Source organism: Prunus mume, linkage group LG3 (genome assembly GCF_029339155.1).
Source record: "Prunus mume cultivar Tortuosa linkage group LG3, ASM2933915v1, whole genome shotgun sequence".
In the NCBI taxonomy this organism is placed as follows: domain Eukaryota; kingdom Viridiplantae; phylum Streptophyta; class Magnoliopsida; order Rosales; family Rosaceae; genus Prunus; species Prunus mume.
The window spans coordinates 20,255,867-20,273,216 of record NC_142700.1 but is presented as its reverse complement, the minus strand read 5'-3'; the positions used below and the strand labels follow the sequence as shown (position 1 = coordinate 20,273,216).

The 17,350-nt window shown below is 41.2% G+C and overlaps 2 protein-coding genes across 2 annotated transcripts; both read left to right on the top strand.

Annotated features, from left to right (window-relative positions):
* The first annotated feature begins 499 nt into the window (after positions 1-499).
* Positions 500-2,143, top strand: FLA1 (FASCICLIN-like arabinogalactan 1). Its single transcript, XM_008228934.3, has one exon. The coding sequence runs from the start codon at positions 645-647 to the stop codon at positions 1,881-1,883; it is 1,239 nt and encodes a 412-aa protein (XP_008227156.2). The 5' UTR covers positions 500-644; the 3' UTR covers positions 1,884-2,143.
* A 4,245-nt stretch (positions 2,144-6,388) lies between these two features.
* LOC148919054 (uncharacterized) lies at positions 6,389-6,916 on the top strand. Its single transcript, XM_089048776.1, has one exon. The coding sequence runs from the start codon at positions 6,389-6,391 to the stop codon at positions 6,914-6,916; it is 528 nt and encodes a 175-aa protein (XP_088904902.1).
* Positions 6,917-17,350: the final 10,434 nt, after the last annotated feature.

Here is a 17,350-nt window from a genome sequence, read left to right as displayed (position 1 = left end):
TTTATAAATACTGTTTAATTGGGTTTAATAAATATTGTTTTTAAAATTTATTGCTCTTTTATACTAATAATTTTGTCTTTTATATTTTCGACCAAAAAAAAAGAGTCCTCTTTTATAGATAATACTTGAAAACTTGAAAACTTGAATGACCAGTGACCACCCGCCAATTGTTTTGAAATGGTAAATAGTAGAACAAAAAGTTGATTTGATGTTATTAACAAAGGCTAATTACCGCCCACTTTATATAACTCGAAATCTTTAGAGATACCCGAAACATCGCCAAACCCCAATTTCTCCAATGATTTAAACAAAACCCGCAACCAAACAAATTCCCCCAAAATTCTCCGCATAACAACGAAAGTACAAAGAAATAAAAGGGACCCATACACAGGCCCTTGATGCTTCACTCAACTCAAACAACAAAAGACACCAAAGACCAAACCCAGGTGGCTTCACCTGTAATTTTCCTCGCATCTAAGCCCCATTCTTATAAACCTCCCCCTCCCTATACTTTCCTCCGCTCTCACTCTCACTCTCACTTCACTACACCAAGCAAACCCACACCTCTCCCGCTCTCTCTCTAAAACCCATCCCACACTTTCTCTCTCTAAACCCAAAATCTCCAGATCCAAAACCCACTCACAATGCAGCTCCGCTGGGCTACCGCCGCCGGCGCCCTCCTCCTAACACTAACCCTCCTCACCACCCTCGCCCAAGCCCACAACATCACGCGCATCCTGGCCAAGCACCCGGAGTTCTCGACCTTCAACCACTACCTTACCCTGACCCACCTGGCCGCCGAAATCAACCAGCACACCACCATCACAGTCTGCGCCGTAGACAACTCCGCCATGTCAGCCCTCCTCGCCAAGAAGCCCTCCATCTACACCATAAAAAACATCCTCTCCCTCCACATCCTCCTCGACTACTTCGGAGCCAAGAAGCTCCACCAGATCACCAACGGCACCGCCCTCGCCGCCACCATGTTCCAGGCCACCGGCTCCGCCCCCGGATCAGCCGGCTTCGTTAACATCACCGACCTCAAGGGCGGAAAGGTCGGATTTACCCCCCAGGACAACGACGGCACCTTCCCCGCCCATTTCGTCAAATCCGTTGAAGAGCTTCCGTACAACATTTCCGTCATCCACATCAGCTCCATCCTCCCCAGCCAGGCCGCCGAGGCCCCGGCACCTGGCCCCGCCGAGCTGAACATCACCAGCATCATGTCCGCCCACGGCTGCAAGGTCTTCGCCGACACGCTGCTCGCCAACCCGGACGCCTTCAAGACCTACGAGGACAATGTCGGCGGCGGGCTGACCGTGTTCTGCCCGATGGACGACGCCTTCAAGGCTTTCCTGCCAAAGTTCAAGAACTTAACCAGGGCCGGGAAGGCGTCGCTGCTAGAGTACCACGCCGTTCCGGTGTACCAGTCTATGGCCACGTTGAAGTCCAACAATGGGCTGCAGAACACTCTGGCCACTGACGGCGCTAGCAAGTTTGACTTCACCGTCCAAAACGACGGCCAGGAGGTCACTCTGAAGACGAAGATCGTGACGGGGAAGATCACGGGGACTCTGATCGACGAGCAGCCCGTGGCTATTTACACCATTGACAAGGTTCTGCAGCCCAAGGAGCTTTTCAAGGGTGCTTTGACTCCAGCCCCGGCGCCGGCTCCTGAGAAACCGGCCCACGCGCCGAAGAGTTCGAAGAAGAAGACGAAGACGAAGGACGCGCCTTCGCCAGACTCCGAATCGCCCGCTCTCTCGCCGGATGACAATCCCGCGGATCAGACTGCGGATGATAATAATGGAGCCGTTGGGGTTGGAAGGTTGGGATTTGGGGGATTGGTTCTCAGCATGTGGGTAGGCTTTTTACTGCTGTAAGTTTTTATTTTAATTTGTTTTCACTGGGCAATAAGTGAGATGAATTTGAGGTATTTTTTCTTTGTAGTTCTGTGCGTGGGTGTGTTGGGTTTTTATTTTACTTTAAAAAAAAAAAAAATGTATGGGGGAATTTGTAAGGTGGTTATTTTTGTTTGTGGAGTACTTGGTATAGATTCATGGATCTATATATACACTTAGAATGTTTTCAGTTATTTTTATTTGGGATGTTTTTAATTATTATTTATTGAATTTTTGGACAATGTCTTTATAATGTGAATGATTTCTAATTTGTTACTTTTATTTTGCATATGCTTAAAATTGTAAGAGTTTCTTCATTTGAATTGTGAAAGACAAGTTTGAAATAGAGAAGCGTTTGTGAAATGGAAGTGTCTGTCGGAGATATTCTGAAATGCGGGTAAATGTACGAATTCTGAAATGCGGGTAAATGTACGAATGCTAAATGTAGAGATTCAGAATCTAAGAAACAAAGTCTCATCTCTTTTACTCCTATGTCCTGTCCTTGAGATGCGATTTATTTATGTCATTTTATACGGTTTGGTGGAACCGTGTTCATTATGATCGATCTTACCTTTATTTGTCCCTAAAGTCCTTTTAATTATGTATAAATATGATTGATTTGGTAGCTACCTATGTAACAAATCTAAGCTCGAGAGGGTTTATCCTTGTATTTGAATCCCTCTTTTTCAATTTCGCTTGTATTTTTTTTAACGCAAAACATTCAATCAACGCATAACAATATATATTCTTCCAAAGGTAATAACTTACAATATATACCCCATTAACTTGATGAGAGGTGATTTTCTTTTGGACAAGGAAGCAAGAAATAATAAAGAATTTTATTTTCAGGATGAAAAGAAAAAGAAGTTTCTACAAAGGAAAGTGGGTGATCATCTTTCAATGATTTGAATTATAGTATGCTCGATAGTGATAGTGAGATAAAGAAACATGGAGAGCCTCATGGAGGATGAGCTGCCTTCCAATTCTTGTGTCAACCTCAATGGCTTTATCACATCCCCATTCCCTTTAAAATGGTTCACATGATCCCAACCACAAAACCTACTAGTCTATGCAACGGTTCAATAAATGTGAGGTAGTTTCCAGAAAAACACAACGAAAGGTGTCCGTCCAACACACCAGGGAAGGAAAATTATGCAACATGGAAAAACAAAGAAGGCATTTCCAAGGCCAATATCAACTAGTAACATTATTTACTGGTTGCAAAACAACTAGAAACAGTTGTCCAAATGCAAAAGATGATTTGGATGTTTAGAGGTCGAATTCTGTATCAACATAGAAAACATAGTCAGAGAGTCACCCAATCGTTTAACAAATTTTTACATTCTAAAAAAGAAAAATGATTATATGCTCGACTTTAGTATTTACATTTTTTTCACCTCTTTTATGTGAGAGTTTTATTTGTATTATTATTATGGCTTGGTTTTTTTTTATTTTTATCCTCAAGCTTTATCTTTTTTGATTATTCTGAGTTGCACTCTTTGTTGGGGTGCTTATGTAAGAGTTTCTTCGATCTAGAGTGATCATTAGTAGAGGAGCCCAAGATTCCCCTAATTTTGATGTTAGATTGTTCTGTTATTGTAATAGCCTTTTGTGTTTAGTGACTTTTTTGTTTGAGTTATGAATGCAATCCCAAAATTTCTCAACAAAAGGAAAAAAAAAAAAGTTAATTCTAATTTAGTACCTTGGACTTTCACGCATAAAGCATGTTAGGACCCTTGTTTTTAATTTTAACATTTAAGCATTCGTACTTTTTGAAATTGTTGCAATATGATTATGGAGTAAGGTTTATTGTTAAAAAAAATTTATTAAATGATCATGTGGTATATGTGGGGCCTACTTTGATTCTTAAGTTGATAAAACATGAGTCCGAGAAAGAAACTCATAAAAAAAAAAAAAAAAAACTAGGGTCTCAAATTCTGAGACTTGTGGCTTAGACTAAAATTTTGTGTTATATCCTATTTTAGATCTAAGTTAAGTATCAGGTTTGATAAGAGTTTAAATTGCCCCTGGTTAGTTCCATTAAGAGGCTCCTTAGGAAACCTTGTGAAATAAGGAAATGCTTACAGATAAATGAAGCTAATTAAAGATGAGTCTATGGCTTCCTATGAGAAATGAGAGTGTTTAAGGTGAGGAAGAAGAGGTTCAGGCTGATTTGCTAAGAAGAGAGAAAGAAAGAACAATATTCTTCCGAACCATTGCTTAATGGGCTGAAATTGCTGGGTTTTTGCAGAGAGGGAAAGCTGTTAGTTGGTTTTGTTGGGTATAAGAGGCAAGTTGCAGCCTTTTCCCAAGAAACCCTTGGTTTCTTCCCAGTTTTTATTCCTTTCTCCTCTCATCCCTTGGCTTTTCTATGAGTTTCCTCTATATTTGACAAATTGACTTTGGGAGCTAGCCCTTTCCCGCATATAAGCTTAAACCATCTCCTTCCTTTCTTTCTTTCCTTTTTCCATGGCCAAGTCCGGTATGTATAATGGTTCGAAGGGTACACTCTCTTCGGGTGTTTTACTTGGAACTTGTTCCTTTCCAAACTATTTCATCTCCTTCGCTTCTGTTTTTTCCATGAGGCTTTGGCTCTTCTCTTTTCTATGTATGGGCCTTCTAAGATAATGGGTTGCTTTGTCAAAATAAATGGGCAAAATGTTGGACATTTTTGTTGAGGTGTTGGGCTATTTGGTTAAGTTTAAACCACTAAATAGTCAAAATGGTAGAAATTATTTAATAATAAAACTGTCAACCAAATAGCATTTATTTGGGCCTTTTTTTGGGCCTCAAATGTTTGATAAGAGTTTAAATTTAGTTACCTTGAGGCCCAATTGTGAAATAAGGAAAGTTTAGAAGCTAATTAAAGAGGTCATTTATCCTTTTGCGTGAGAAAGAGTGTTAATCAGTAAATTAAACATACTAGCCTTATATAAGAAACCCTACTCTCTCACAGAAACTATTTTCAATCTCTCAATACACAAAATGTATAATAAGTTTAAACAACTACATAGAAAATGGTAAAAATTATTTAATAATAAAACAACCAAATAACATCCTTAAATGACTCAATCCACTAAATTAAACATACTTGAAAACTTAAAATGGGAACAGACTCCCATCAGCATAAGTTAGGAAATAATCTCATGCTCTCCAACATGTCTCAGAAAAGGTTGTGAAGACAGAAAGGTAAACGGAATCTGCAATCATATCTTGAGTTCTGATATGATCAAACCTGACTAGTTTGTTTTGAAGCCAATTGTTGAGGCCCAAAAATCCAAGGACTAGGCCCAAGTTTATTCTTGGCCCAACACAAATAAATTGATCGTGAAAGAAACCTAATCAGGACATAAGAGAAATTGTGGGACACACCCACATAAGCCGTGGGCCATGCGTCATGCCAAGCAAACATGCGCAAAATAATAAAAAATGCACCGGCTTTATAAATTCATGCTCACCAACCTATCCGATGCCACTTTGGCCCGATCATAGCTTATTGCGGTACAACAAAACTCAAGCACAAGCATGATAAATAAACACGCGATGCCATCTAAAAAACCACTATTCCAATACCAAGCCATGCTACAAGCTTAAGTGGGCCTAAGCCACATAATTACCTGGGGCTTGCTAAGAAGGTTGTAGTATGGAGGGAAACAAGCAATCATAAGGCCCATTAAGGGTTCGAGGAGCGAAAGTTTTAGGCCACTTGGGAACATTAAAACTCAAACCCATTCCTTAGGCCCAAACACATGGGTTAGCATGAGAGAGGAGAAAAAAGTGATCTAATGCCTTAAGAAGACATCTAGTAGTCTGCTATAACACTTAGATAAATCCACATCAATAAAATGCCTAAATTAAATAAGCCATTTCTAGCAACTTGACGAAAACCCATTAGACGCTGGAAATAATATGCTAAAAACCCAATACTGTACACATAAGCCTAGCCCAACGATTTGTAAAAATCTATGTCATCATGCTTCACCCTTGTTAGAACTCCAAGATGGTCAACGAGGAATGTGAAGGATCGAAGGAAATTCATGAATATAGGAAGAATACCCATCGGACAAAAGACTCTACCCACCTTCCTTTTCTACTGGGGAGGTCTAGCTTCACTTTTGACAAAACCAAGAAGGAAACCAGGTGGCGCCTCACCCTCATGGGGAGGTCTAGCCACACAAAATCCTTGGAACCCCAAATGGGCTCCTTACCCATGCGCTTTGGATAGCAAAATTTCACCAAATAGGATCAAGTGGGGAGAAGCAACGGAAAAGGGAGAGGGAGGTTAGACAACAATTAGGGTTCTTTGTGCCTATTAAAGGGAGCTTCCTCTACCCAGTAACATCATCATCTAGGGCCTAACCAAGCTTTGTCAAGCAACTGAGAATTTACTCAAGTCACCCAATCTTCTTCTTCGGTAGTGTTTCTTCTTTCTCTGAGATAAGGACATTCTTAATTTTCCTCTGCCCTGTTTAAACCTTTTGAGCAAGATGGTATATGAATACGAAGGTGGTTGGAGTGTTCACCTGCCGAATGCTTTGTGGGCTTACAACACCTCTCCAAGAAGTGTTACAGGGTTTTCGCCTTACTCGCTCGTGTATGGGTCTGATGCTATCTCACCTATGGAAATTACCATCCCCACGGCCAGGGTATCAGCTGTCAATGATCTTGAATGGGATGCGAAGTCATGCTCGGATTGGTGTTTGCTAGACCTCAAAGCTGTGGACGAAAAAAGAATGGAAGCCGAAAGAAAAATGGCACTTTCCCACAAAACTGTTACCCAAGCATATAACAGGACCGTTAAGCCTCAAGCCTTCAAACAAGGAGATCTCGTGCTAAAAGTTGTCGAGCATGTGAGAAGACAAGTGTTGGGGCCTTTCAAGTTTGCTCCGCAATGGGAAGGTCCATTTGCAGTCAAGGAAGTGCACAACAGTGGCTATTATCGCTTGATCTCCGTCAAGGAAGGCATGCTAACGGATCCCATTAATGGAAAGTGGCTTAAGCCTTACTACTACTAAGTAGGCATCATATTTTATCTTTTATGTTATCGCATTTCTTTTCCTTTTTAAATATGGTCTCCTTCTATATTCTCGCTTTTTGCTTTGAGAAGCTTTTGTAAAATGTACCATCATGGTGGCATGGGATTTGAAATGAAAATGAAGGAGTATTTTGAAAGAAAAAAAAAACTATCTCTAGAAATTCGCCTTTCTGCGCCCCAAACTTTTGTATATATATACGTATACGGCAGATATCTTAGAATAATAATAAATAAAAAAAGCTGCTTAGCAGAAGACATGCCAAGCAAAGTCACTTGTATGGGATCCTAAGAAGTCAGTAGGTTTCATGCCTCAGCAAGACAAAGAGAAACATGCCAAGCCAAGCATTTGCAAAAGAAACTAGCATGCTCACAACGTTCAGAAGTCCTTTTTCTAAAAAAAGAAAAAGAAAAAAGAGAGAAAGATAATAGGTACTAAGAAGTTTTGGGCAAGGATCCTACCAAAATTTTGGCAGCATCTACCTTGTTTTAAAAGGGTACCCAACATGCAAGGAGATCTCAAGCAAAGAATTTCACCAACCAAGCAGCATATATATATACCAAGTAGAAATTACAATGTGTCTTTAGTATCCAAAATGAAAGGGTACATAGGTTCTAGCAGCTTGAACACAACAGATTACTAAGTGCACATAAAGACAAGTTTTTACAACCTAAGTAGGATTAAGTTATACAAGCCAAGAATTAATGTGTTCTTCAGTCTCAAAGGGGATCCTAAAATGTGAGTTAGTCAGTCTTACATCAAGCAAAATGCAACCGGCAAGACAGAGTAAAAAAGATGTTAGAAGAAGGCAGGATTGGTGCCAGACAGGGTTACTAAAGAAAAAGTAAAATGAGCAGGGATAAATGGTTATGAACCTCAAAGCCATCAAGCATAGCTAAAAGAGAACAGAAGAAGCCTTGTGAAAGGACCTTGTCACTGCTTTCGCCACACAAATGCCAGCATCGTCAGAAGAAACACCACTGGGCAAGAAGAAGGGCACGCAGTTCCCTATGCTGATCCGCTTAAGATTCAAAGCCTCCACTGCTGCTTTTATTTCATCAGGACCAAAAAATGATTCCATGTTGTGAATAGCTCGTGCCTCGAATACAACGCGCGCTAAATCTTTCACCAAGTTCAAAAGAAACTCTACTCGAAAACCTAAGGTCATGGCTTCACAAATGGCATCCCACCAGCAAAGGAGTTGATGATCCGTAATATTTAACAAATGCATGGTATCCATTCCATGGAGCACCAAGCCAAGGGTCCGGAAAGCATCACACTGCAAAAAAGAAGATGTAATGCCAGTCATGTCCATGAAATCCCCATATTTGTCCATAAATTTCTCTAAAGCTGCAACCATCTCAGGATAAACAAGTGCTCCCTGGAATGTTGCATAACCATTAAACCGGTGACAAAGTGGCAGGAGCTCATCCGCGGACCGAAGGACCTGAACACCACCATCAAAGAAGGCTTTGAATCTAGTAAAGGAATTCTCCTACTCCAACCAAGACATACCAGATGGGCGCTCTGCAAAAACGTTCCCTGCAGTGTCATTAACTGGCATTCTCAAGAGCAGCTATGTCACCAAATGACATCGCCGGAAGAGATGCTAAGGGGCTGAGCTCTAACGCCCAGAGAAGTGGTTGAATGTGGGATGAAGTGGGCAATGTCCAGTGAAAGGCAAAGGTTTTGCTTTGGAGAGCTGCCGGAAAGTGTTGAAAGATAGGTGGCAAGGGGCTCGTGATTTGAAACGTAGATGTCTTGTCCCGAGGATTTTTTTATGTTGTAGTCGGAGATGATTCGGCAAGGGCTGCCTCAGCCAAAGTGTTAAGTGTGTCAGAGAAAGAAGGCACCACAAGCACAATTTCCATATTTTGAGTAACATGTCCAATATGCAAAAACAAAATAAAAAATATATATATATGCAAGAGTAAGTATGAGGTAATCTTCGGCTTACATGCACAAGCAAAAGGGCAAGAGAGAGGCAATTACCCAACTGGGCAAAGAAAAATGAAAATAAAAATTAAAAAAAAATATGTGGAGCAAATAGTGGATACCTCCTGGGCACTCTGTGCAAGGTCAACAATGGCAATAGCAAGGTGCGAGCCTTCGATGATATCGGCGATTTGCAAGACAAGGGTGGATGGTGAATAGGTAGTTTGTGACGTGAAGAATGGAAGGGGGAGCATAATTCAAGATATGCCAAGTACCGGCTCGACGCTAATATGGCGCATACAGATACCGGTAGATCCAAAGAGAATATCCAAGTCGCCCTGTTCTTCTGGATAGTCACCGGAGTGTACAAACGCATCCTTATCGCGATTATTGTAGTTACTCTCGTCAAAATCCTCATGCGTGTCACCAATGTCACGAACGTCCTCTTGCTTCGAAACACTAGCCTCAGGTCTGAGTATATCACCATCATCACCATCATCAATGGTTACCACAGTTCTAGCTTCAAAGCTTCTCTACCGCTTGTGTGAGCTCCGGTGAATCTTGCCTGCAAGATACGCATGCTACGGCTTTTTGGAGTTGTGTGTAGGAATGCGGGAGGTGCGTCGCTTCACTTCCTCTTTGGGGCGGTACCCATCTTTCCTAAATAAAATATTTAAAAAATCAGAAGCAAAAAAAAAAATATAATACATGTACGATGAGTAAAAAGCGTGAAGGAACATCGAGATAGGTTAATATTTACTACGAAGATGAGTGGTTTCCAGCGCTTGCCAAGACGGCCCGGATCTCGGATGTAGCAGCTTTGAAGGTTGTGGACATTCGAGGAGTTGCTTCTTCAGTTCGAGGAGGGCCACTTGGTGCTACTTTGGGATGAATTTTCTAGGTTTATAGGCAGTATGTTCTTTCCCTGCACTTTGCTTCTCATCCCACTTCCGTTTACCTGACACCGGTATCGTATCTTTTCCAAAACTGTGAGGACTCAGTTCCCGATCTTGGTCTCATTTTGGGAAATTCTCCAACGATGTCACTACTCTTAGAAATAAAAGGCAGATTGCGTTTTTGGCTTAGAGGGATGACCTTCTCTTCCGAGACTAAACCTGCAAGGCGAGCTATTGTGGGTGGCAATATGTCGCCAAGAAAGGACTGTAATTCACGGAAAGAGGCAAGGCAGCGGTTCCAGTGAGGCTTGGTAGCCCCACGAAAAGCCACAAATTCTCCCCCTACTAGCTAAAACAAGGGACCCACCACTGTTTGGTACATTATCATCGTTCCAAAAGACCCTGGGCAGCACAAAAGGGTCATCATGGTTAGGACTGCTCGGTACCCCTTGATCAAGCCCAAATTATCGCCTAACCCTGTATGGTGAGTAGGTCACAGAAATCTTTGAGCGGCTGTCTCCAAGAGTAGGTAATGGGATAGGGGCAACATTCAACAAAGCACACTTCCTAAAGCAGCCACCTTGCGATATCGCTGTTGGAACCTTAACAGATATCACCAGACATCAGCATAAAAGGGCACAAAGTTGAAGGCCTCTGCCAAGGTGCCGTAAGGACGGAAGATGAAGTTTTCAGTATTATCCAATAACTTTAAAAAGTTTTGGCATTTCCTCTGCATCTGTTTAAACCACCTGCAAACTTAAGGGAGACCATCTGGCGTAAAAGAACCCTTGTCCGAGTTAGCTATTTACATAGCACGCAAATAGGGGAGTGGATATATGTCTAGTCCTTTGAGATGTCCCCACAAAAACACATGCAAAAAACTAGAATTCAAAAGAGTTTCCACGCCCATGGTTCCCGCCGCGCTTCTCTCCAAAAGGTGAGTTCGATCAAGTAGCCAGTATAAGTGTCCCAAGAACATGGAGGCTAAAGGAATTGTGTCACCTTGGGCTATGGCCAAGGCCAAAGGAAATACTCGCTCGTGTAGGCAGTCTTGAGAGAAATCACAGAGCACGAATCGCCCAAGTCACAATGATGTAAATGCAGCCAACTGGCAGGATTCCAATATGTTCGCATCCCTAAATACTGATACAGTTGCTAAATCGGAGCGAGGTGCTAGGGGAAATCAGGGCACCTCTTCGTAAAACTACAAGCTTGTCTATTTCTTCCGGGGTAAGAGTGATGTCAAATGGACTCCGATCGCCAGAAACTGGAGACAAGAGATATTTGCCACGTCCTCAAGAGTAGGGGTAAATTCCCCCCTTGAACATATAAAGGTGTGAGTAGCAGCGCTCCAACTCCGGACCACATGGCAAAGCATCTTTGCTTCAATATGGATATCCCACAACTTGGAAAGGCAGATGGCATTAAGAACCTATGCCCTGCGTAAAATGTCTCAAGTAGATAGATCGAGTAGCTCACGGTCAACCAAGTCACTCACAACCCTTATCATGTTTATTTGGCTATTGGTGAAGAACCTAAGAATGGCTGGAAACAGTTCTCAATCAACACTCTTCAAAAACTATATGGGAGCAATTGGTGGCTCGTCAACTCAAGCACTAGGGGAATTCTCACGGGCTTCTTCAAGTAGCAAAAGGGGCCTTCCTGCTTTAAGATTGTCATCCATGGAATAAAGATGGTCTAGCATGATCGGTGGGAGATTAGTGGATGCCATGCTAGAGCCACTGACGATTCACAAGGCAAAATATCTTCAGAGGAGGACAAGAATACGTAAGTGATTCGGCTCCTTCACGACTACCCTTACTCAGAATCTCATTATACAGGCTATGGGGGAAAAGAGGGAGATATGGACAAAAAAAATAAGAAAACAAAGAACTAAAAACATGCACGCATTGTATGCATTTTTATTTTCCCTTATAGCCAAAAGATAATCAAGATTATACCTATAAGAGGATCAAATCAATGCCTTGGTGCAAAAGGGTTTCATTCGAATAGAGAAAGAGAGCTGTTTGACACAAGCATGAAGGAAAACCCAAACTACAAGAATTAATCATTTGAAGGGGCCAGGAGGATTGGACCATTCCTCTGCCAATGCAGTACGTGCTTATGCTCTTTCCACCATGCTACGACACCAAGCTCTTTTCTAAAGGTTTTTTCGTGTTCAATTAGGATAAAATGTCATTTCGGGGGGTGCTTAAAATCCAATCATTGGCACCAGGCTTCATACTCTTGGGATGATTCAAGTCAGGGTACAAGAAATTACTTCCAGAACATGCAAGCAAAAGGGACTGAGGACTCACCAAACACTCTATTCGTGAAGGATTCTCATAATACATATGTATGAGATGCCCTCATATGCATGCATCGTGGCATATGTGTGTGAGAATATGCATATGTCAGAGATGTATATGTATGCGGTGAGAAAGACAAGATGAATAAATCAACAGGAGAAGACGTGGATGAGTGAGAAGGAACGCATGCTTACCACTAAGTGCTCTAGCTATAGAAGACAAGCCATCCAGTGACTACAACATCGAAGAAGAAGGAACTAGCCTTGAGACATTTTTTCTCGCCAAATTACTTCACCATGCAAAGATGTACTTCCATGCCAAGCTTGACACGATCTGCTGACGGCGCAATTGAAGGAGAAGTCCCTACTAGAGAGAATTTGAAAAAAGAAGATACTGGCCGTTACCATCAATGTGTAGGGCATCCAACCAACGCCTGTTAGAGCTTAAGGAGGATTTTACGTGCTAAAATACATGAGGGAGTGCCTCCCTGACTTCCCAAGGTCTAGACCATGTGTGTGAGAGAACCCCTTGCAAAACCAAAGGAAGGGGAAAATAGGTAACTGCAGTCATTACATGTTCCGGTTTCGCTCGATGATGATGAATTGTGCACCCATGAAGAGAAAATGACCCAAAGCCACCAGAAGCTATGGGGAACCTTGAAACAAATGGAAATAAGAAGATTAGTAAAACAAAATAGATTTCATGGTGGCTGATGGATAGGGTGATGACTCAAGTAACGAAGTTTTTATGAGACATGCCTGAAGATAATCATCCTCGTGGGCTTCATCAAGAGAACATACGCGGGAAACGAGAAGGTCATGCCACCAATGTGGATTTGATTTTTCTTTTACAGAGCTGAAACAAGGTTTGATTATTTGGCCCTATCTCAAGGGCCTATTTGCTCATGAGTCCTCCAAAGAATCCCAAAGGGCTTCAATCTTTGACCAAGGATTAGGCCTCAAGCAAGGGAAACAGCTACTTATAACTCTCATGAATATCTCTACGAATTCAATCCCTATTGATCCATCCATAAGGGTCATTCTTGGGACATGATAATGTTATTGTGGGACGAATGAAGACATGGACGTCCCATATCCGGATCATAGGAGGCCACCCTACAATGTTTTACTACACCATGCATTTAATGAACTCAAACAAATTTATTCATACCCACTGTAACTAACACCAAACCACTTTCCAAAGCCCATCATGCGATATTTAACAAACCAACACCAATCGAAAGTAAACATGCGATTAAAAACTATTCGGCAATACCAAGGCATGTACAACAAGTGGGCCCAAGCCAATAGGTTTCAAACCTAGGGCTTGTCACATCACAAGGTTGTGGTAACAACATTCACTTAAGTCCAACGGAATAATAAATATTTATTCGATCAAGTCTCGTTTTCATCCGCGAAAGTTTTAGGACCAACTTAGGTCAGCATTACCAAACTCAATAAAACAAACACATAGTAATTTAGAGAGGAGAAAAAAGTGATCTAATGCCTTAGGAAGACATCTAGTAGTATGCTATAACACTTAATAAAGGATCAAGCACCACGTAGTTCAATTTCAAAATGCCCAAATTAAATAAGCCATTAACAGCGATTGACGAAAGTTAGTAAATAATATGCTAAAACCACCTCATACCAAACATAACCCAATGATTTGTAGAAATTGTCATCGTGCTTCCCATACCCTTGTTAGAAAATCCATGCAACGAGGAGTGTCTCATGGCAGGGATCGACCGGAAATCCAATATAGGAAGAATACCCATCGGACCTTAATAATCACATATTCCTTCTCCATACGCCGGAAAATCCAACGCCACGTATGAAGACCTAACAATCACATATTCTTCTCATACGCAGAAAATTCAACCACGTATAGGGAAGTGTCTCACACCACCGGAAATTCCAATGCCGCACGTGTGAGACCTAATAATCACATATTCTTCCCATACGCCGGAAAATCCAACGCCACGTATGGGAAGTGTCTCACACGTCGGAAATTCCAACGCCACGTGTGAGACTTAATAATCATATATCCTTCCCATACGCTGAAAAATCCAACGCCACGTATGAGAAGTCTAGTATACGAGGGATGGTACTCAACATATATAATCCGTATTCTGAACAATTATAAGTCTCAAATATCACAATAATAATAGAGATATTCACAATTTAGCGATACAAGTCTATAGTAGAATAAAACATAATTTAATCAAATAATATTAATTAATGATAAGCAACAACCTTTAAAGGAAATCCCATATCGAACCAATTTTCAATTTAAACTCAAATAACAATGAAGACTCGTTTACAAGGTTATCGTACTTACTTTTCGAAGGGTGAAACTACCTCGAAAGACTCACACTCAACCGAGGAGTCAAACTATCCAAACTTGGTTAACAGGGGCTGCAAGGCCCACAACCTCCATTTTACGATCTGAAAAGTTTCTAAGGGTTCCACAAGGTCTAGGATATACGTCCAGCAAGTTTGGTCCCAATCGAACGGTTGGATCGCTCGCGATCGCACGATTGGAGGGTTATTGTAAAACACAAACTTCAAGTAATTAAATCGTAACATCCGTGCTCCGATTTACGATCCGTGAATTCCTACACGATCCTAGGGATATCTAGTTTAACATATATTAAATTCAAGACGATCCAACGGTTCAAACCTATCGAACCCGGATAACGCATAATAGGCGAAATCTGTTTGGGGTTCAAACGTCAACCAAATTGGAATCCGAAAGTACCTACGCTCTCGTGAGGACTAAGAGATCACATCGGGATACAATGCCTCTGTTTTACAGGCCCACGCGCGCCACACGGCTGGGCGTCCAAAGCGAGTACGCTTCGGAAAAACTCAAAATCATGGCTCAAGACTCCTACCCTAGGTGTAACACCCTATTTGGAGTCGCTTTTGTTCTTGGGCCTACCCCAAAAAATGACCGGAAGTGGCGAAATCGCGATCCCGAAACCGGCTGAAATCCAATTCGAAAATCCAACTACCTAGACTCAAAATTGATGAAATCCTACCCAACCATTAGCTAGATCATGAAGAAGGGATGAATTTCCATACCTTGATCACCAAAAATAGTGGCCAGAGGAGAGAGATCGGAGCCGGTGAAGTTTTGAGCGAAACCGACCTAAAAACATTGTCCGACGACTAGAGCCGCGGCCAATGTTGGGGAAGGGTCGGTCATAATGTCGGGCCGAGCGGTCCTTTTGGCACCGGTCCTTCCGTGACCGTGGCGGTGGTCGAGTTTCAAGAGAGAGTGGATGTCGTCGGAGAGAGAGAGAGAGAGAGAGAGAGAGAGAGAGAGAGAGAGAGAGAGAGAGAGAAAATCAGATTTTATCAAACTCTTTTCGCCAAATTTCGGTTATGCCACTGAGGGTATTTTGATCGTATCTTTTTCGTTACAACTCCAATTTGTCCCCACTACATGTGTCTACGGACTCATCTCGCCGTGCTCTACCCAATGGTTCAGTTGATATTCCCAAATTCCTTCCTGGTCAAAAAGTCAACTTTAATAAACCTAATAAAATATTCTAGGGGCGAAATGGTCTTTTATCCGAATAAATTAATAATTAATAACTTATTTAGGACTGGGTCGTTACAATGCATCTGTGGGGAGAGGCAATCAAAACAGCAAACTACATACTTAATAGAATGCCCAACAAGTCCGTGCCTAAGTCGTCGTTCGAAATTTGGACCACCAAAAAGCCTAGCTTACGACATCTTCATGTATGGAGTTGCAACGCTGAAGCTAGAATCTAATAAGCTTGATCCTAAAATGATTAGCTGCTATTTTATTGGTTATCCTGCAAGGTCAAAGGGTTTTTAATTCAATTGTCCAAATTATGGTACCTGAATTGTTGAGACTAGTTGTGCCAAGTTTATAAAGCATGAGAAGAATGCTATTGGGAATGAAGATTTTATTTTTGAAGAAGAAGGGAATATAGCTGTGATTGAGACTGATGAACAAGAAGTTACAACCTTGATTCCTTTAAGTGAAACTGTATTGGAACCTTCTCAGTTTGAAGAACCAGTTGATAAATAACAACAAGAACAAGCTGTCGAAAATCCTGAGCCAAATAATCAACAAAAACCAATGCAACCGAGGAGATTTGACAAACCAAGAAAATCTACAGCAAAATTAGATTATGTGTATTTACAGGAAGCAGATTTTGACATTGGAGATGGAGCTGATCCAATGAGTTTTAAAAAAGTTATGGAGAGTCAAAATATAGACACATGGAGGAAAGCAATGTTAAATGAAATCGAAAGCATGAAGAATAATCAAGTATGAGAATTAGTTGAACCTTACAAGAGCCAGAAATTGGTAGGCTCAAATGGGTGTTTAAAACAAAGAAGGATAAGGATGGAAAATGGAAAGATTTAAGGCTACATTGGTAACAAAAGGATTCACCTAAAGGGAGGGAATTGACTATACTGAGACGTTTTCTCTAGTTTCCATCAAAGATTCTTTCCACATAATTATGGCATTGGTGGTGCATTATGACTTGCTTTTACATCAAATGGATGTGAAAATTGCCTTCCTAAATGGTGAACTTGAAGAAGCAAGTGTGGCAACCTGAAGGGTTTGCAAAGGAGGGGAAACAACATATGGTTTGCAAACTTTAACTAGGTGATTTATGGTCTAAAGCAAGCAAGCAGGATATGATATTTAAAATTCCATCAAACTGTCTCATCCTATGGTTTTGAAGAGAACCTAGCCGATCAATGCATTTATTTGAAGAAGTGTGGAAGTCATTTTATTTTTCTAGCATTGTATGTCGATGATATACTTTTGGCTACAAATGATCACAATTTATTGAAGGACATTAAGGAGCTACTTTCAAACAATTTTGAGATGAAGGATTTCAGAGAAGCTACTTTTGTGTTAGGCATTAATTAGCTTGAATAATAGGCTTGAGAAAACAAACATTTGAAGTAACAGAAAAGCCACTGCACTGCCCCAAGAATAAAGAAGAAGAAGCTGAGTTGAGGAACAAGTCGTATGCTTCTCTAATTAGAAGCATTATGTACTCATAAGTATGTACAAGGCTAGACATAGCCTTGTGCATCCGCAAAATGTGAAAATTTCAATCAAATCCGGGAATGCAACATTGGATAGCTGGAAAGAAGATTCTCGGGTACTTATTGAGAACAAAGGTTTACATATTGATTTACGAACGCACAGAGAATTTAGAGCTTGTTGATTATGTTGATGCGAATCATGGAAAAGTAGAGGATGATTACATCTCT

What these genes read in the sequence shown, in the direction of transcription:
- FLA1 (XM_008228934.3), top strand. Translation starts at nt 645, where the DNA reads ATGCAGCTCCGCTGGGCTACCGCCGCCGGCGCCCTCCTCCTAACACTA.
- LOC148919054 (XM_089048776.1), top strand. Translation starts at nt 6,389, where the DNA reads ATGGTATATGAATACGAAGGTGGTTGGAGTGTTCACCTGCCGAATGCT.